The 20,589-nt window shown below is 33.9% G+C and overlaps 2 protein-coding genes across 3 annotated transcripts; both read left to right on the top strand.

Annotated features, from left to right (window-relative positions):
• Positions 1–3,062: 3,062 nt before the first annotated feature.
• On the top strand, positions 3,063–4,707 carry LOC104736791 (putative nucleolar protein 5-2). Its single transcript, XM_087480311.1, has 3 exons — positions 3,063–3,222; positions 3,827–4,312; positions 4,383–4,707. Exons 1-3 carry the CDS (start codon positions 3,160–3,162, stop codon positions 4,602–4,604), a joined length of 771 nt encoding a protein of 256 aa, XP_087336437.1. The 5' UTR covers positions 3,063–3,159; the 3' UTR covers positions 4,605–4,707.
• Positions 4,708–7,419: 2,712 nt separating this feature from the next.
• Positions 7,420–15,442, top strand: LOC104738251 (protein HASTY 1). Of its 2 annotated transcripts, none has more exons than XM_087482050.1 (22): positions 7,420–7,771; positions 8,396–8,497; positions 8,982–9,125; positions 9,250–9,330; positions 9,418–9,487; positions 9,767–9,837; positions 9,908–10,071; positions 10,156–10,227; positions 10,311–10,548; positions 10,903–10,965; positions 11,082–11,360; positions 11,438–11,551; positions 11,665–11,791; positions 11,886–12,055; positions 12,184–12,285; positions 12,786–12,889; positions 12,976–13,261; positions 13,389–13,630; positions 13,741–14,244; positions 14,332–14,626; positions 14,720–14,903; positions 14,996–15,442. In XM_087482050.1, exons 1-22 carry the CDS (start codon positions 7,658–7,660, stop codon positions 15,073–15,075), a joined length of 3,606 nt encoding a protein of 1,201 aa, XP_087338176.1. In that variant the 5' UTR covers positions 7,420–7,657; the 3' UTR covers positions 15,076–15,442. The 2 variants fall into 2 exon arrangements, with proteins under 2 accessions (XP_087338176.1, XP_087338177.1); XM_087482051.1 differs by having other exon boundaries at positions 7,463–7,771; positions 8,445–8,497.
• Positions 15,443–20,589: the final 5,147 nt, after the last annotated feature.

Below are 20,589 nucleotides of genomic sequence, written 5' to 3'. Positions count from 1 at the left end.
TCGCGAGCATCCCTCGTATTTCTGATAGATCGGTCCCGCTGGGCATCCCTGAAGATGGTAGGGGCGCTAGATGTTGCCCGGGTCGACTCGCTATATTGCTCTCAGAGCGGATCCATACCCGGGATTGGTTTCTGCTCTCCGACGGGATTGTGGGATCGTGGGTGTAACATCGATGGGAATCCCTTGTTCCTGAGCTGGAATTTGTCTCTGGCGGGTGAGGTCCGAATGGCCCGAGGAACCTTGATCTGGTGTGTGGGTGTCGCTAGGTAGCGGGTCTGTCCCAGGTCTGGCCGAATTTTGGATCTCTTGATCAGAGTGGGCCTGGATGTGCTCACCTCTAGCGGTAGCGTTATTAGAACCAGGTCCTTGTAGAGCTGCTGACGGCATGATGGTGCTAGTATGCTCTTGGTTGGATTTGGGAGTGATTGAGTTGGTTGTTGAAGGATCCATTTCGCTATGATTTCTTCAAAGTAATCGACTTTTGTGAATAGTAGAGACCTAAGTCCCCACAGATGGTGCTAAATTTTTGAAACGAGAAACAACAAATAAATTGATTCGAGTGAGAGATAGAATCTGGGCTTTCGGTTTAAATCGAAGTGAACTAAGAAGAATTACGAACTGGACTTTTGTATTAGACTTTTTCGTTGGTCGTAGCTTAAAGATTACACATATCTCTTTCCTATCTCTATCCTCCCATATATAAACTAATCCAGCCTTCGAACTGTCTTCTCCATTTCCTTCGACGATCTCGGCCCGTATCCCACCATTTCCTCCGGAGATTGACCTCAACATTCCTTCTCCTGCGGGATCCTCTTTTTGGGCTTGCGACAAACCCACTTCCGCGGCAGACAATCAGCCCATGTTGGACTTTTTCCGTTGGCCTTGAGATCGTTGAAACCCAACACCAACACCGACTCTTATCTAAAATTTCTGCCATGGACTCATTTTTCCCCTGAAACACGGCAAATTGGATTGATTGACATTATTTTGATCTTTGTCTTCTTTTCATTTCTTCTCCCCATCAAATTTGTTACATCTTCCATATATTTTTAGTAAAACATTGATGCCAGGAATTAGAAGAGAAGAGAAATCTATGGTTGTTACTTGTTGGTGGTGGCGAGAGAAGCGCAACCAGAAATGTATCATTTTAAAAAAAAGTCAAAATAATCCCTTTCGTTTTATCAATTTCTACGTTTGAAATTAGGATGATGTAGTGGAAACTTTATTATATTATTTTTTCTTAGAATAAAAATTTATATATTATTAATAGAAATATATCATTTTGAAAAATAGTTTTACCTTTATCTCTAATAGATTGATGTTTTTTCAATTTCACATATATTAAGAAAAAGTTAAAACTTTATATATAAATTAATTTATAATTACTTGTAGATAGAATGAGAAAATTTAGACTTTAGATCATAGCATGCCATGTGGAGAAAACTTAAGTAAAAAAATTATTTCAATTTTTTTTAATTTATAACATCAATTTTTTAGAGATAAGAATAAATGCTAGAATATCAATTTATGAAAGACAGAGGGAGTAATATTTTTTTCTTAAATTTACACCAAAAGGTTTAGTAGTACACATAAATCAAAAAAAAAAAAATTGTCACTCCTAGGGCTGGGCATTCGGGTAACTCGTTCAGGTTCGGATATTATCCATTCGGGTTCGGGTAAACGGGTTTAGAAAAATAGAACTCATTGGGTATTTTTAGATATATGGATTCGGTTCGGTTTGGGTACTATCGGGTTCGGGTCGGTTTAGGTTACAAATTTTAGAACCCGATTAGTACCCGAACTACGGGGTACCCGAAAAAATATAATTAAATTTAAATAAATTTAGTTAAATTTTGACATACATAACAAAATATTTTAGATATTTTGATTATTTTGATATTTAGGTATAAAACTAAATGAAATATTCAAAATTATAATCATAATTTTGGGGTAATTGCATTATATTAATGATAAATGTTATAAATATGTTTATATGTTCGGGTTTAATGGGTACCCAAACGGGTACCGGGTATTATCCGATCCTAACCCAAACCCACGGGTATTAGAAAATAGAACCCAATAAGATTTTATAGGCAAACGCGGTCCCAACTCGAACCCGGTTTTTCGGGTCGGATTCCAGATTGGGTATTCGGATACGGTTTTTATATCCAGACCTAGTCACTCCTAAATAGTTCCTTATTTTTGATCGAAAACCCATCTGTTTATTTCCCTATACAATAGGTATATATATTTTTTTCAATTTATTTTACACGAGGCCTAATCTACAGATGCAAATGTTTTTTTCTCTCTCTTTTTTAGGATAATATTGATAACAAAAAGTGGAGTTAATGTTTCCTTAATAAAATATTGTTTTAGAATTAGTAACTAACTTTTGCCCAAATAAAATAAAAAAGATTTAGTAACTAACTGTAAGATTTTCTTATAGAAATATACCTTTAAAAATAGTATAATCCTTTTCCTTTTATGTTTGGTAGAGTAATAATCTTTTCTTTTTTTTTGATAAGTTTTTCTGTTTGAAGTAAGGCTGGTATTTTGTGAAATTTTATTATACAGTTGTTTTCTTATAATTAAAAATTTATGTATAATTTTGTTATAGAAATATATTATTTCTGAAAATAGTAATTATATTTTTTTGTTTCACTTAAAATTTTCCTGTTTTTGTAAGTCGAAACATCAATTTCTCTTCTTTTACACAAAAATATATATATATATATATATATTGATATATATTTTTTAACATGATCAGGCCAAATCTACCGATGCACATATTTGTTAGTTTAGGATTAATATAGCGTTGACACAATATTTGAAAATTAGGAATATATCGTTCAAAATAGTCAAAATAATCCTTTTCCTTTTCTGTTTAGTCGAGAATAAACAATTTTGTTTTTTTTGATAAATTTATAGAGTTGACGACATAATATTTAAGAATCTCTGAACCTCATCAACACCCATATAAAACCTAGCAAATTATTCGCTCCTTTTTTCTTCTCTCCCTATATATCTAACGCTTCAGCTTTTGTGTTAAACCCTCTAAAGGCTCTCTCTCTCTCTCTCTCTCTCTCTCTCTCTCTCTCTCTCTCTCTCTCTCTCTCTCTCTCTCTCTCTATTGGAGGATCACGATCTAGCTTAGCTACAATGAGCCTGGGATTGTCTCATAGCGTTGCCGGATACAAACTAAAGTTCAGCTCTGATGAAAAGGTAGTCGTTTGTTTATATTGTCTTATATTTAATTAGCTCAATGTAATTAGGTCTAAATTGCTACTAAGTTCCTCTGTATATCCTATGATGTGTGTGTTTTACGTCTCATGTTACTTATACATTAATTAGAAGTCCATATGTATGGATACCTCCTTCAAAATAAATTATCGACTTATGTACGTCCTGTGGTCATGCTGTTTTTTTTTTTTTTTTCTGGCATGCAATTTCCTTGTGGGTTCTGTTTCTTGGATATTGCACTGGAGTTTGTCTACCCACATTGATCTATGTTGACAAGTGTGCAAATATTTTTGTCATAGTTCTTACAATTATTAATGTATCATACTTTTTTTGGCTTGGAAGTTATCAAACAATGTTATATATTGTTTATCTTAATGATTGATCGGTAAACTTAATGAGTTATGACGATCGAAAAAGTCGATGAACTCATCATATGTAGATGATATGTAGACCATTAATTTAATTTATATCATAATCTATAGGTTTTGGGAAGAGAAGAGAGATGTTTTGAGTTTGTTGATGATAAAGTGTTGTGTTTGTTTTACGTCTTATGTTACTTATCTCCTCAATACTTTTATTTTGTTAGGTGGAGTCCATTATAATCAAAGCTATAGGAAAGCTTGATGAGCTTGACAAAGAGCTTAACACTTACACAACGAGCCTTGAAATTTGTGACCATATTCTTGCTCTTACTGAGTGCAGAGCTCAGCTTCATGGCATCTTGAAGAGCAGAATGAACACAATTGCACCAAACCTAACTGCACTTGTCGGGGAGATGGTTGGTGCACGCCTAATTTCTCATCGTGGTAGTTTATTGAACCTCTCAAAGCTACCTTCGTGCAAGATTCAGATTCTTGGATCTGAAAAGGCCCTATTAAGAGCCTTCAAGAACGGAAACAACACTCCAAAGTATGGTCTCATTTACCACGCACCTCTGGTTGCCCAAGCTGCACCAGAGCACAAGGCTAAAATCTCTCGGTCACTAGCTGCAAAAGTTGCTCTTGCTATCCGTTGTGATGTTCATGGTGATGGCCGACAAGGCAACTCTATGGGAATGCAAAGCCTCTTAAAGGTATTTTTCCTCTCCCGGCCCGATCCTAGCTATTTTCTTCCTTTTGGTCTAATTTAATTTTTCTTGACAGCTTGAAGAACGGTTGAGAGATCTCCAAAGAAGAGGTTCAGGACATGTGTCTGATGATGAGGAAGATTCCAAAATCGAGGAAGAAGCCAGAACTGAGGAGCCTTCGAAGGAGAATGGGAAGACAGAAGCAGAATCCCAAGAGCCGGCAAAGAAGACAAAGAAGATGATAATAATCCTGCTTTTCTTAATTGCTCTTTTCTTTTTCGTTTTTTGGTTTATGTAAACTTTCTTAATTTCTCTTATCTATCTTGATGAAACCAATCAAAAGCACAATTTATGAATATTTATGAAGGCAATTTATTTAGGTTTCTTTTGGTTTTTATGAATATTTGAGATTATCATATTTTTTAGTTTATATTGTTTTTTTTTTATTTGTAGTGTGTTTAGTTTATATTTTGTTTTAGTAGGAGTGTGTTTAGTTTAAATATACATTGTGCTGAATAATGTGTTTAGTTTCTTTTTAGATTCTTTTTATTTATGTAGTAAAATTTATTTATTTTTTTGTAAAACCACTGAATAACCTTCGAAATCCAGAATCAAACCGAGATACATGGTTTTTATTTATCAATACAATAAAAACACAATATGTTTCTCCCCAATGCTTACACATCAGCATTTTGGTGAAATATAAAACTGACATATCAGCTTATTTTTTTACCAATGAAAACATTTTATTAATACAGCTCATATCTCTCAGCTAATAATAATTATTTCTTATTCCACATAGCATTTCTAGATTTTTAAGAACCAATTAAATTGTGTAACCAATTAAATTATAAGAAATAATAAACATTACCACTAATTTTGGAAAACAAATGTTTAAATTTATAGCCTAAATTTAAACTATATTAGTAAATCTTAAATTGTGTAACTAATTAAATTATAAGAATTAATAAACATCATCAATAATTTTTGAAAACAAATGTTTAAATATATAGCTTAATTTTAACCTAAACTAATAAATCATTTATATTTTTCAAACATATAATAATATCAACTAAGTATATTAATCATTGTATGTCGTATCAATATTTTCCAAAAAAAAAAGGTTTAAAATTATAGCTTAAATTTTAAATAAATTAATAAATCATTTATAACTTTTAAAAATATACTAATGTTAACCAAGTACAATAATAAAATCAATTCAGCATAAGTATCATATTAGTAAATTACTCCCTCCGTTTCAAAATATAGGATGTTTTAACTAAAGCACGCGATTAAGAAATCTTTACTTTTAACAAGTTCAACCAATCATAAACAATACTGCATAATATAAAATACTAAACTAATCTAAAAGTTGCATAGAAACTTGAAAACATCCTATATTATGAAACAAAAAACTTCTCTAAAACATCTTATATTTTGAAACAGAGGGAGTATAATATTAGTCAAATATAAATATAATACAAATAAAATAATAATATAATACAAATAGAATATAAATTAAGATTAACCACTAATCACACAAAACCAAACTAAAGTAAAACTATGTATGTGTATATTGACTTACATGGAATTATTATCAAACAAAACAAAACAATTAGATTTTTTTTTTAAAAAAACAAAAAAAAAAAAAATAACTTCTCTCAGAACAAAAAAAACTATATAAAAATTATGTGAATAAATTTGTATAAAATACAAAAATAATACACCATAAAATCAAGCTACACTAATATATCTCCCACAGCAAGTAAATAAAATAAAGTTTGAGATTAGTGTTGATAGTGATTTTATATATAAGAACACCAACTAATGATAAATTGAACAATATTAAAGTTCCAGAATTGAAGGTTTTATATTTTAGTTTAAGATCAGTGACTTAAAAATTACTTTGACAATCAACCTAATTGCTATGCTATTCAACATAAGTATAATAATATGAGAAAATGTTAGTAATACTCTTTTATAGATACTCCTTCATGCTATGCTATTCAACCTAATTGCTATGCTATTCAAAAATATCATTTTTTGGTCATTTTCATTTTTGTCCTCTTTTGCATAATTACAATGTGTAAATTGATTTGTAGATTTTTTTTAGGTTTGGGTTCTCTATTTTACCTTAGGGTATAGTTTTAAGGAGTATGATTTAATATTTGGAGTCTAGAGTTTATAATTTAGTCATTTTGTATATTGAAAGAATATATTATTAAAAATGGACAATAAGAGAAAGTATTTTTCCAAAAGGGTATTGAAAAAAAAAAGAGAAATTCTTCAAATACCACTAAAAATGTTTTTTCCAAAAATAACTTATCCTAGTAAAACTGTAAAACTGTAAAACTTAAAAAAACAAACCATAACTTATCCAAATAACATGCACAACAAACAATCAAACCAAAATACCGTTACTGAATTTTGTTGCTTAAGCTAATTGTTACTGAATTTTTAGACGCATTCTGTAACAATTAACTACAGAAAAATGTCACAAAACGTAGCGATTTGCTACTTTTACAGTAGTCACAAATTTGTAACAAATTGCGACAATTAGCTATGGTGGATAATTTTGCTACGACCAAATAATTACTAAATATTTTTGTCACAAATCTGTAACAAAATATTATTTGCTACAGAATAAACGTTATAGCTACATATAATTTTGTAACTATTTGATCAGTTTCTTCTAGTGCACAACCATCCCCATAGAACTTTACAAGGCTGTTATCGGAGATTTGATTTCTGAATCCATATAGAATTGTAAATAATGGAAATCAAAACATATAAATTTTGAAATAAGATGTTTTATCCTTGGATTTAAATTCTTCTATTTTACACCTTCAAATCCATTTAGAACACAATGTGGATTTTGAAATCCAAAAACAAATAATTAAATGAATAACATGAGATTTTAACAAGTGTATTTGTAAATCATATAACCAATAACACATAATTTAAAATCAATTGATTGAATAATACATTATTTTTGTTTAAATTTCCAAATCTACTAAATCATAGAACCAATAACCCTTAAATAAATTAACAATAGTGTTTTAACTAAGAGAATGAAATATTATAAAATTAGCTTTGCAAAGCTAAATGATTTTGAAATGTATTTATTTAATACGCTAAATAATTTGTGAAATCCCCAAAACCCGAAAAAGGTTCTCTGCAAGTCGGCTTGTCCTTAATTCTAATTTACTTTAAAAACCAGAGAGCAACCACATTCTCTCTCTCTCTCTCTCTCTCTCGCTGTTGATTTTGAAAGACGACGACTAGGATTTAAAATAGGAATCTTCTTTGCGTGTTCGACGGAAGGGAAAGCTCTTGTTCGTCCGGGAAACAATGGATGTTAGCACCAATTCCACGGCCAGTAATGTCGCCCAGGCGATTCTCGCTGTTCTCGATTATAACTCTACTCCCGATGCTCGTAAAGCCGCCGTTGCATTCCTCGAATCTGTATGATTAAACTTCACACTCTCTTCTTCTTCTTCTTTTTTTTTTTTTTTTTTTTTTAATTCAGTTTTCCTCAATCTGTTCTCTGTGATCGGTTTGCGTCTATGTGGAGAATAGTGTGCTGCTGTAATTTCCGGTGTATAAGTTTTAAGTAGCTTTGTATTGCTTTCACTATTTTTAGGTATTTGTGTTTGCGATTCTCTCTGAGGTTTTATATATGTGAATGCTGAGGAGGCTTCTTAAAGGTTCAGCGATCCTGATTATGGGTTTATTCTGGCAAAATTACGATTTAAGGATTTGCCTAGCTTTTGGTTTTAGGGTTTGTGTTTTCGGTTGCTGGTTTCTGCTATTTGAGGCGTGTTTTAAAGGTTTTGATTACTGGTGATCCTTGTTTACGATTTCGTTCAAGCTCTTTGTTTTGCCTTATGGATCATCTTCAGAGATGTTTTGGCATTTGGAAGTTTCCTTCAACTCTATTTAGGCAAATTTTTAAATATCGATCACTGTTTTGGGCAAGCATAAATCTTGTTCGATTTATTTGATTATTTCTTGAATACCTGAGGGTTTTATAAACTTCTTTGCGTTTTATTGAACTGTTCACCTTCTGTTTTGATACAATAACTGCAGATTAAATCTGGAGATATCAGGGTTCTAGCAAATATTTCCTTACTTCTAGTGAAAAAGGAGTGCTCTTCGGAAATTCGACTGCATGCCTTCAAAATGCTACAGGTTTGTTGTGCAAAGCTGTACTACTTTGGACTATCATTTAAATTTTCCACTAACTGCTGTTCTTGAGTTAAACTGGGGAGTTTTAGATGTTAGGGCGAAAGGATAGATATAAAAATACATTGGTTTGGTCTTTGGTTACTTTTTTTTTTTTGGAGTTCGAAACTCGCAATCCAAATATAGTTGGGAGGTTTAGTTTGAAAATATCATCTTACAGAATGAGATACTACGGAGACTCTTCTAGGAAACTAATTTGCTAGCAAGTCAATTGTTGATGGACTTCTTCGATACTTTAATTAATTTAATGACTTTATGTCAGTTCTGTAATGAAATTACCTTATCAGTATTTGAGTTTTGAATATATCTCAATCCTACGCAATTTCTCAATGCATCGTGATGTGTGTTATACCTATCCATGATAATTGCAAACATTATATTAAGAAAAGCATACCAACGTTATCTGGAGCTATCTTTCTATCTTTTGCAGCATTTGGTTAGACTACGGTGGGAGGAATTAAGCCCCTCAGAGCGCAGGGATTTTGCTAAGCTATCTGTTGAACTAATGTCCGAGATTGCTAGTCCGTGTGAGGAGTGGTCTCTTAAGAGTCAGTCAGCTGCCCTTGTAGCTGAGGTAATTCAAGTTTCTTAGTGTTTGCACTCATTCTCTATTGGTCATAGTTTCCTGTTGTTGCGGCTGGTGCTCGTTTGCGCGCGCGTGAACCAACTCGTGGATTAATATTGTTTTCTTGTTGCAGATAGTTAGAAGAGAAGGCCCCGATCTTTGGCAGGAGTTGTTTCCTTCACTTGCTTCCTTGTCTGCACAGGGCCCGTTACAAGTATAATGTTTTCTCATTTCTTTAATTTGTTCAATTTTTTTATAAGGCGGAGATGTAAAATGTTTCTGAATAATCTCAAAATACCAGGCTGAAGTGGTCTCAATGATGTTAAGATGGCTCCCAGAAGATATAACAGTTCACAATGAGGACTTGGAAGGTATCTGAGAGGGTTTTTTTTTCCTCATTTCTCTGTGGTGTTGCGCTTTTCAGCGTTGTAGTTTTGTCCATGCTATAATAGTGAGGTTACAAAAACACGTATTTGCTAACCTTCGAAATTTAATTATATTGTAAGTGCAAGCTTTCGGTCGTTAGTCGACTGATATATTTACAAAAATGGCACCTTAATCTGGATAGTATATATGTACCTTGTGAGTCTAAAATTTTCATCTAAACTGTCTGTTTTCCTCTCTAATTTTTAGTTGGACTTTCTCTCCAGGTGACAGGCGTCGGTTATTGTTGCGGGGACTTACTCAATCTCTGCCTGAGATTTTGCCTTTATTGTATAATGTATGCCACATTTTTTTCACTCATTTATGTTGTTTGTTGTAGCGGTAATTTGATTCATTACATAATCCAGCTTCTCGAGAGACACTTTGGAGCTGCGATGAGTGAAGCCAGTAGGCAACAGGTTGACTTGGCAAAACAGCACGCAGCTGTGGTTATAGCTTGTTTAAATGCCATCAATGCATATGCCGAATGGGCTCCTGTTCTAGATCTTTCCAGATATGGAATTATTAATGGGTAAGGTTACTCATGGAGAAAATATTATACAGATCATCAGCATTTAATATTTCCTGCTAAACGTGCTCCCTAAATTTGTAATAGGTGTGGTGTCTTACTTTCTTCTCATGACTTCCGTCTTCTTGCTTGTGAGTTTTTCAAACTTGTCTGCTCAAGGTATGCAACTGGGCTGTTGACCTGATATATCTATATAATTTCTAGTAGACATGTGACAGAAAAAAAACTTTCCTTGTCTGCAGAAAAAGACCCAGCGATGCTCCTGGTTCTGAATTCGATTCTGCAATCAGCAGTCTGTTTCAGATTCTGATGAATGTCTCCAGAGAATTCTTGTACAGATCAGCCTCAAATGCTGGGGTTATAGATGAAAGTGATTATGAGTTTGCTGAGTGCATATGTGAAAGTTTGGTTTCTTTAGGCTCAACAAACTTGCAATGTATTGCTAGTGATGGTGGTGTTCTGGCTTTATATCTTCAACAGGTACTGACATCGTTATGTAATTGAATTTAAATGATGAAGTTGAATTTGTCTATAATGTTCATGGAAAACCTGGGAAGTAAATCATCAGCTAGGATGTAGCTGCACTTTATCTCATAATGGACTAGTTCTTATATAACATAAATCGGTACTTTCTAATCATGAGCCGACCTTTCAAAAGCTTTGTTATCTTATCCTAATCTTGTTCCTCAATTAGATGGTTTTTTGGAAATTTTTTATTTATTTTACGTTCTGTTACGATGTGGTTTATGGCTATTTTGTTTTATTTAACACTATTTTAATCTGTTACTTTGGACACGGTTGTTTGACTGTTTTTATTCTCATTTTTTAACGTAGATGCTTGGTTTCTTTCAACACTTTAAGCTGGGTCTTCACTTTGAAGCAATGCACTTCTGGCTGGTATGTTGTATTTTATAATAACGACTTCCTCGCCTACCATCCTCTGGAAAATATCAACCACAGACATAATAAAGATTGTCGGGCTGACATTTGTGCTCTTTTGCATTGTCTTGTAGGCATTAATGAGGGATTTACTTTCAAAGCCGAAGGCTGCTGCTTATCTAAGTGGAGAGGGACCAGCAGTTGGTAGTTCAAGCCATGTTGAGAGCGAAAAGAAAAAGATTCTTAGTCTTATTAATGATGATATCTCTTGCGCAATCTTGGATGTGTCTTTCCAGCGAATGCTCAAGAAAGAAAAAGTCCCTCCACGAATTGCTCTTTCTCTTGGGCCACTGGAACTGTGGAGTGATGAGTTCGATGGAAAGGGAGACTTTGGCCAATACCGATCAAGGCTTGTAAGTTCTTGAGACAAATGCATTAGATAGTACTTCGCAAACAACACATTAACCAGAAACTTGTTTATTTGGTGCAGTTAGAATTGATCAAGTTTATTGCTTCTCACAAGCCCCTTGTTTCTAGTACTAAAATAGCCGAAAGGATTATCACTCTTATTAAGGATCTATTGGCGTCTCGAGTGCCTCTTCAGGTTTTTTCACAAAGTCTTACTTTTCTCTGCTGAGTTTATTCACAATCTTCTAGTTTTGATAACTGTGATATTCAGTATTTATATGTGATCTTGATACAAACGTGCACTTTCAGGATGTAGCAGTGATGGACAGCCTGCAATTGGCTTTCGATTGTATTGTGGCAACGGTGTTTGATGGGTCAAATGAGTTTGCTGGTGGTGGTTCTGAAGTTCATTTTTCACTGCGTGGAATATTTGAAGGTATGTGATAGCATATTTTATATTCTTCCAGCTTTTGTTTATTTTTCACATTTTCAAAACCCCATTAATTCATTCTCGGCTTGTTGATAAGCAGGCTTGCTTCAGCAGCTTCTCTCTTTGAAATGGACTGAGCCGGAACTTATAAAAATGCATGCACACTATCTGGATGCAGTTGGTCCCTTCCTCAAGTATTTCCCAGATGCAGTTGGGAGTGTTATCAACAAATTATTTGAACTTCTTACCTCTCTTCCACACATTGTCAAGGTTTCCTACTATATTACATATTTTCAGTGATTGAGTTTATCCATGCATATATATACAAACAATATCCAATGTGCATTGCCTAGAGTCAAGAAGTGAATGAGTAAATTTATAGCATGTTTCCTTGGCAGGATCCAGCAACTAGTACTTCAAGAATTGCAAGATTACAGATTTGTACGTCTTTTATACGAATAGCCAAAGCCGCTGAAAAAAGTGTTCTGCCTCACATGAAGGTAAATCTGATCTCCCACTCCATCCATTTAGAGACTCAGATACAAAACCAGGACCTATTTTTACTCAGATCTTATGGCTGGAAAGTTCCCTTGTGATTTTGATTAGCTTGCCTTATATGCTCTGATATATATATATATATTGGAGACCACACTGCACGCATAGGAAAATCTTTGAGCTGGTTGTTCGTTTTCAGGATTTCAATCAGAGGTGTTTACTTTATACGTCTTGTTCACGTTGGTTGTTGATCTTATACTGTAAAGCTCACCTATTCATGATTATTTTAGACTATGACTTCAGTTATGTGCTAAACCGATGAACTTATATTGTGAAGGTCGCCTATTCGCAATTATGTACAGTATTACTTATATGACCACTATCCATTGCAACACCTTTCTTTACTGTACGACTTTTCGTTTTTGTTGTTTCACATTTGCCTCTCGGAATTATCCTTTTATGTGGTACGATTTTCATGTTAACCCTCATTCCTTCTTTGATACAGACTATTGCTGATACAATGGCATATATGCAAAGAGAAGGAACTTTGCTCCGGGGGGAGCATAACATTTTGGGTGAAGCATTTCTTGTTATGGCTTCAGCAGCAGGGTAACATGATTTACTTTTATTCTTTGGTTGCATTTATCCAGCATTAGGTTTATCATGTTCTTAAGTTAGGTCTGATCTTGGTGCAGAGCTCAACAAGAGCAAGAAGTTCTTGCTTGGTTACTGGAGCCACTGAGCCAACAGTGGGTCCCAGCAGAGTGGCAGAATAATTATCTATCAGATCCTATGGGGTTTGTTCGTCTTTGCTCCAACACGCCCTTCATGTGGTCTTTGTTCCACACTGTTACATTCTTTGAGAAGGCTCTCAAGAGAAGTGGACATGGAAAAAGCAACTTGAATACAACCTCAGTAAAAAGTCAAGATTTGCATCCTATGGCTCATCATCTATCTTGGATGTTGCCACCTCTCTTAAAAGTATGTGTATATATTCTCAAAACTTAAATATTCTTAGTTAACACGTAACTAAACTATGTTGCTACCAAAACCTGGTAAGGATTTCCTTAGATTAACGCGTTAACACTCATTTATCCTGTTTCTTCAGCTTCTCCGTGTTATCCATTCCCTTTGGTCTCCCTCAGTATATCAAACACTACCCCCAGAGATGAGGGCAGCAATGACAATGCCTGATGTTGAGCGATATAGTCTCCTTGGGGAAGCAAATCCTAAATTGTCAAAAGTCTCTTCGGTGTATGCTGATGGATCTTTTGATGGTGGTAAAGACGGACAATCAGAGGCAAATGAAGCCAATGTGCGAAATTGGTTGAAAGGTATCCGAGATAGTGGGTAAGGGATCTAGTAACCTCCTTTAGGTCTTACGTACAGCATTTCTATATCTCCTGGTTAACCTAAACTATATCAATTTTGTGTGGTATATATATTGTCCATAAATGCAGATACTATGTGTTGGGTCTATCCACAACAATCGGAGATACATTCTTCAAATGCCTAGATGCTAACTATGTCGCAGTGGCACTCATGGAGAACCTACAGTCGATGGAGTTCAGGCACATACGACAGCTTATTCACGCCTTTGTAGTTTCTGTTGTTAAATCTTGTCCGGCTGACATGTGGGAGTCATGGCTTGAAGTGCTCCTGCAACCGTTGTTTATTCATTGTCAGCAAGCTACTAGCTCCTCTTGGGCCAGTCTTATGCGTAACGGCAGAGCACAAGTTCCAGATTCGTTTGGTGTTCAAAATGGGCCTGACATGAAACTTGAAGTAATGGAAGAAAAACTTCTGAGGGAATTAACTAGGGAGATTGCCACCCTCCTTTCAACGATAGCTTCTCCTGGTTTAAACCCTGGGCTTCCAATTTTGGAGCATCCAGGCCATGTGGGCCGTGTGGATATGTCTACTCTCAAGGATCTGTCTGCTTTCAGATCCAACTCTATTGTGGGGTATGCATACTGTTCTTGCTTTTCAACTTCTTTACTTGGGTAACTTTTTTGGATGAGAATAGAGTTAACGGTGTATCATATATGTAGTTTCCTCCTAAATCACAAAAACATGGCTCTCCCAGCACTGCAACTCTGTTTGGAAGTATTTACATGGACAGATGGGGAAGCAACCACCAAAGTCTGTTGCTTTTGTGGTGTTGTTGTCCTTCTAGCGATTCTAACAAATAACGTGGAACTCAGAGAATTTGTGTCAAAAGATTTGTTTTATGCGGTCATTAAAGGCTTAGCCATGGAGTCAAATGCCGTTAACAGCGCTGATCTAGTTTATCTATGCCGTGAAATATTCTTTTATCTCGCTGACAGAGACGCAGCTCCCCGTCAGGTCAGTATTCTTACAGAATTAACCACTCTGGAGTCCTTTTGCATGCTGTATTGTGAAATCTGACTTGTGGAAAATGTTTCTTAAATGTATCAGGTTTTGCTTTCACTCCCTTGTCTCACTCCCAATGACTTGCGTGCTTTTGAAGAAGCTGTGGCGAAAACTCCAAGTCCCAAGGAGCAGAAGCAGCTCATGAAAAGCTTGTTGCTGTTAGGTACAGGGAATAATTTAAGAGCCCTTGCTGCTCAGAAAACCGTTAATGTTATCACCAATGTCACTTGTAAGCATCCCTACTCTTCTATACTACGCATGTTTCATATGAAGAAGCCTCAAACTCTTGACATTTTCTATTTTTACTTTTCCTTCATCCAGTGAGGTCACGTGGACCAGCAAACACTTCAGAAGCTAAAGAAAACGAAGGGGAAACAATTGGGCTGGCTAGTGTTTTATGAGGTGAAACCATTATAATATGAAGTTAAAAAGAGGCAAGAGGATGAATTCTTACAACGAGACCGTACAGATATATGTAAATTAGTCGGGGAAAGAAGATTTTGCGGAAGGTAGCAAAGAAGCGGCTTTTTGTTTGTTTGACACACACAGATGGATGAGCAGATACATTGAGAAGCAAGTGTTTCCTTGAACTTATGATGCATAAACGAGGTTTGGCATATCCAACCTATCGAAATTGCGATGCTACTCCTCTATAAAATGCCCCTATTTGTATCTTTGTACACGAATCCACGAACCTTGACACATTCATGATTGATGTAGGCTCTACATTGTAGAGAAAGCTCTGATCTCAAAAGAGTATTATTTACCTTCCGGCTTCTTAGTGTGTTTTTTTTTTTTTATCTCAAAAGCTCTGATATCTTCACTTTCGAGATACGAACACTCTTCTGCATTAGCATGACTAAGAATCCAACAAATACCAAATAAAAATTAGATTTGTAAGAAATGAGGGTTGGTCTAAACAATCTATATAAGAGAAGAACAATTAACAATCGTTTCCTTTCCGAATTGATATTTGTAAACGTTAAAAGTACTCGTTCTATTGCATAATATAGGATGTTTAACAGATTTTGTATGATTTCGTAGTATATAAGATGTTTTCAACTTTGCAGACAATTTTTAGATTAGTTTCATATTTTCATATTATTTATTTTATACAAGTCTTGCTTATTATTGGTTAAACTTTAAAAAAGTATACATTTCTTATTATGTGTTTTTAACATTTTATATTTTGAAATAGAGGACATATTATTTATTTGTTTTTGTCATTTCGACAACATATTATGGGCTGTTTGTTTGTTTCACAAAAAAAAAAAAAAATGGGCTGTTTGTTTTTTCTCGAAAAATAGAGAAATACTCGTATCTTTTTTACTTACAAGTTACAAATGTAAGCATAGTTAAGTCAAATATCCAAAGTTCTAAACTATTTTCATTTATATGATGTTTACTCGTTTAGCAGAAAAAAAAAAAAAAGACAGATACCTTATTGTAAATAGCTAAATTTGGGAATCAGGTAGGTGATGACTGATACATTTGTACATAACCTTTAATTCCAAAAGAACTGGATAGCTATATGAATTTGGCCCTACTTTATTCGACATGACCTTTTAAATATTTGAAAAGCCATGGGCCAATTTATGTATTATATAATCGTGATAATAAAAACAATTTGTTCGTAGGTACAATATACCTATAAGTTATAATGTTAATAATGTGAATAAGTCTATGTAAATAATGTTAATATTATCCTTTTTTTTCCTTGGTCAATAATATATCTTTCTTGCTTGGCACTAAATTGCACGTTAAATACCTGACAACTGTGTATGGTTATAATCCAGTTTCAAAGAGATTCAGATATTTGTTTTTTTAATGAGGATTTCGATCGGCTGTGTTTTTTTAAAATAATTTCTAGGACGTGGACAGACTTTGAAGTTTGTATGATTTAGATTAAGAAAATTTTATCATATCGTCACGACTCACGTAGATTGAATCTTGGTTTAATTGATTATATTATATTCCTTTGACACTCAATAATTGGAGATCTCACAACATTAGAAAAAAATATTACAAAATATCAGAACACGTAGTATAATAGTTTGTGCTGCTACGTTCGTTATTATGTCATTACAAAAAAAAAGGAGACTTAATTCACATAATATTTGTTCTTGAAAAATAAATTATTTGTTGTTGACAAAAAAGGTGATTAGACACGGGAACTAGAAGATCAACCTCTTTGATGGCATTATGGCTAGAAGATATGGTAGTAAAATGAACACGTTTTTTAAGAATATTCAAAACAAAAAAAAAGAATATCAAAACAAGTTCTTTTTTCTTAAACCAAACTATTTATATATATATATATATGTGTGTGTGTGTGTATTGTGTATGTATTGTTGCGTTGTTTCTGATTCAGAACATATATGTCATATGATTGTTAAAAGAGAAATGGTATAGAACCACGATAATTATAACTAGTCGATTTTATGGTTATGACATATATACTCTCACTAATCTAATTTTTTTATGAGTTACATCTATAAACTGATTAACAATTACATGACTTGTAATCTCTTTATATCATTATTACTTTCGCAGGGAGTTTCAGATCCTATAGTTTATTTTATCTTTTGCCGTAGCACTCATCATATATGGTGAAAATTGGATTGCAATGCATGAATCCGAAACGTCCGATATACAATATTGTTAATGACTTAATGTGTACACATATTGTATGAGTTAATGTGTACACATCTTACAATTGTTACAAAATCTTAATCATGAATAACTTAAGAAGTTTTTTTTTTTGTCAACACATTAATTGAAAAAGATCTTACCATTATTGATAGCTCAATTTAGAGAATTTTTTTTATACAAATGCAATTTCAGAAGTTTGGAAAAGAGTTTATATATATATATATAAACTTCTTGACTCTAGTTTTCCTTTGGTTCCTCAAGTTTGCCATTAAAACTACCTCAATATGAATGAGATCTTTTCCTCATATATTTCTTCTACACAAAAAATTATCCTTATCATCTTTTATGTTCCATTAAATGTTTGAATATAGATTTATAAAAAATATCAATCAATCAAAAGAAATTTCTTAAAGATAATTGTTGAAAATAATTAAAAAAAACTTAGGTTCTATTGATAAATTATAAATTATAGATAAACTCATCAAAAAAATAGTAAAAACTAATCTTTCTTGTGATCCTCCAACAAAAGTTTATACATAGTATTGCATCTATACATATTATCTTCACTAGATTACTTCATCAATTATTTTGAAATATATACATATAAAACTCAAATTTTGTAGGTAAAATTTCACGAAAAATGTGACGAAAAAAACTTTATCAAACTGACGAACAAAAAAAGAGGAAACAAAGAAAAAGACTTGTTTGTCTTACAAAAACAAAAGCAAGGTACTGTAAAAGACAAAAACAAATGGAAAACTCATTTGATCTAATAAACTAAAATAAATAGCCAGAAAACTAGTCTATATAATTAATATATCATGTATATACTACCATACCGTGTCTTATTGAATAACGTAACTCAGTGTTTACTATTCACATCAGCTATTTGTAGGTTTCATGTCTGTTTAGAGAAACACTTATCCATTTTTATATAGAGGCATAACTTTACAATAACTAAAGTGACTTAAAACTTATCTTCCAAAAACAAAAATGTCATAGACATATGGTTGAAAAAGTAATTGGTATCTACCGCTAGTTTGGGCTTGTTCAGATCATTTGAATTGTCGGATCATGGTGAAGGGAGCGCAGTTTAAGTTTGTTAATCTGTTGACAAAAATGGAGGAGTATCTACCGCTAGTTGGTTCCTATTGGCAGGACACGCAACCTCTGTTTTTTTCAACTTCCTCTCTTTTTTGCTTTTCTAAGAAGCTTAAAGGCTTAAAACCAGCTATGCGGTCTTTGGCAAATTGTCATTTGGGTAATCTAGTTTGGAAGACTAAGGAAGCTTTTGATTCGTTGTGCAAAAATCAACATGACAACTTGGCTAATCAATCACCACAAGCAATGGAGGTGGAGAATGATGCTCTTAAGCGATGGGAGTTCTTAGCTTGTCTGGAGGAGAAATATCTTAAGCAAAAGTCGAAGTTGCATTGGTTGCAAGTGGGTGATAGGAATAAAAAAGCTTTCCATAGATCGCTACAATGCGGACAGCTATGAATTCTATTAAGGAGATATAATGCCAGGACGGAAGAGTGGTTGTGAAGGAGGATGAAATTAAAGTAGAGGCTGAACAACAAGTTAAAGATTTTCTGTAGGTTATTCCTAGTGATTTTGAGGGTTCCACGGTGGATGAGTTTGAGCTCTTTTTGTTATTTCATTGTTCTGTGGCTGATCAACAAGTATTAACCCGAGTAGTGTCATGTGAGGAGATCAAGAAAGTTCTATTTTCTATGTCCATTGATAAGTCACCTGGTCCGGACGGTTATACTTTGGAGTTTTATAAATCCACTTCGGAGCTGTTGGGTGCAGAATTTGTCTTAGCGGTTCAATCTTTTTTTGCAAAAGGTGTTCTGTCCAAAGGTATCAACTCTACTATCCTGGCATTAATTCCCAAGAAAGTATATGCAATGGTGAAACATGTTTATTTTTGTGGTGTGAATGATGATGTATGCAATGGTGAGATATGAATGGAATGATGGATGGGTGTTTCAATTCCCCTTATGCTATTGCAGTACAAGAGGTATCAATCCTAAATGAGTGTTTGTGAACAATTAAGATATGCATATGAATCTAAGTTAAGACAAATGTAAAGGTTGTTTGTCACTAACAATCCTATGAAGAAAATGTAAAATGCAGAAAATAAACTACAAGAACTAACAACTAGATGCAAATGAAACTGAATGATTGAAACAGTGATAAAGCAAGAACAGAAACAGAGACTACTACTAATGAACTAATGCAAGATAATTAATGAACTGAAAACTAAATGTATGCAACTGGAATGAAACAGGAATGAAACAAGACAAACACAAATCATAGACACAGAGTTTTGGGGATGAACTCGAGCAGCACTCGACCGAGTGTAGGTCGAGTGGGTGGTCGAGCTAGACTAGACGCAGAAACAGAGCAATGCAATAAAAACAGAGTAATGCTAAATCCAATCAAACAACAAGCAAGCAACAAGATTAAGACTAAGATTTCAATAAACAAAGAAGGTCCTGAGGATGGATTCATGGGATGAACTAATTATTGTGGTTATCTAACTTGGTCAACAAATCTCAAGCAAACTTTGAGCTAACCTCTAGACATATTAATCTAAGACAAGTTTCTCCCACTCTCATGGTCAAGAAACAATCAAACCTATGCAATTCTAGACTTGTTCTCACACAGTAAAGAATCTACACAAGCAGGCATTAAGCAATACATCTCAAACCAAACAAGACCTCTAATCTCTTAGCAAGCCTAATGGTAAGCTCTAGATCTAGCCTTATCTATGCTTCCTAAACATTGGTGTGATGCTAAGAAGCTTGAAATCAGACTCTACCCTCTCAGATATAGAATCAGCATTAAGATCATCTACCCTAGAAGAGATCTACAACAATCAAGCTTGACCAAGTCACACAAACCACAAGATCAATCCATCCTAACCCATCCTCAAGATCCTAAGGAAACTACTCACAACAATACATGGTGATCAAAGTCAAAAACCCAGAAAATATTGAAACTTGCATTATTAGAAAGATTAAACAAAGATCTTCAATATTGATGAAAGGATGAAACTCAAATTCTCAATATCTTGAAAGTTATAGAACCAACAAAATATAAGAATCTAGTCTTCTTTCATAAGGAAGTACAAGATCTTAAAAATAAAAATGCAAAAGGAATAAAACTAAAAAAGGTAAAAACTAGGTTTAGGGAATATCTAAAAAGTTGCACCCTTTTGTGGCTGCAGGTACAAGGCCTTATATAGGTGAGGAGGT

Source organism: Camelina sativa, chromosome 13 (genome assembly GCF_030686135.1).
Source record: "Camelina sativa cultivar CO46 ecotype springtype chromosome 13, ASM3068613v1".
NCBI lineage: Eukaryota > Viridiplantae > Streptophyta > Magnoliopsida > Brassicales > Brassicaceae > Camelina > Camelina sativa.
Note: the sequence above shows the minus strand (reverse complement) of the source record. Positions and strands in the feature narration are given on the sequence as shown.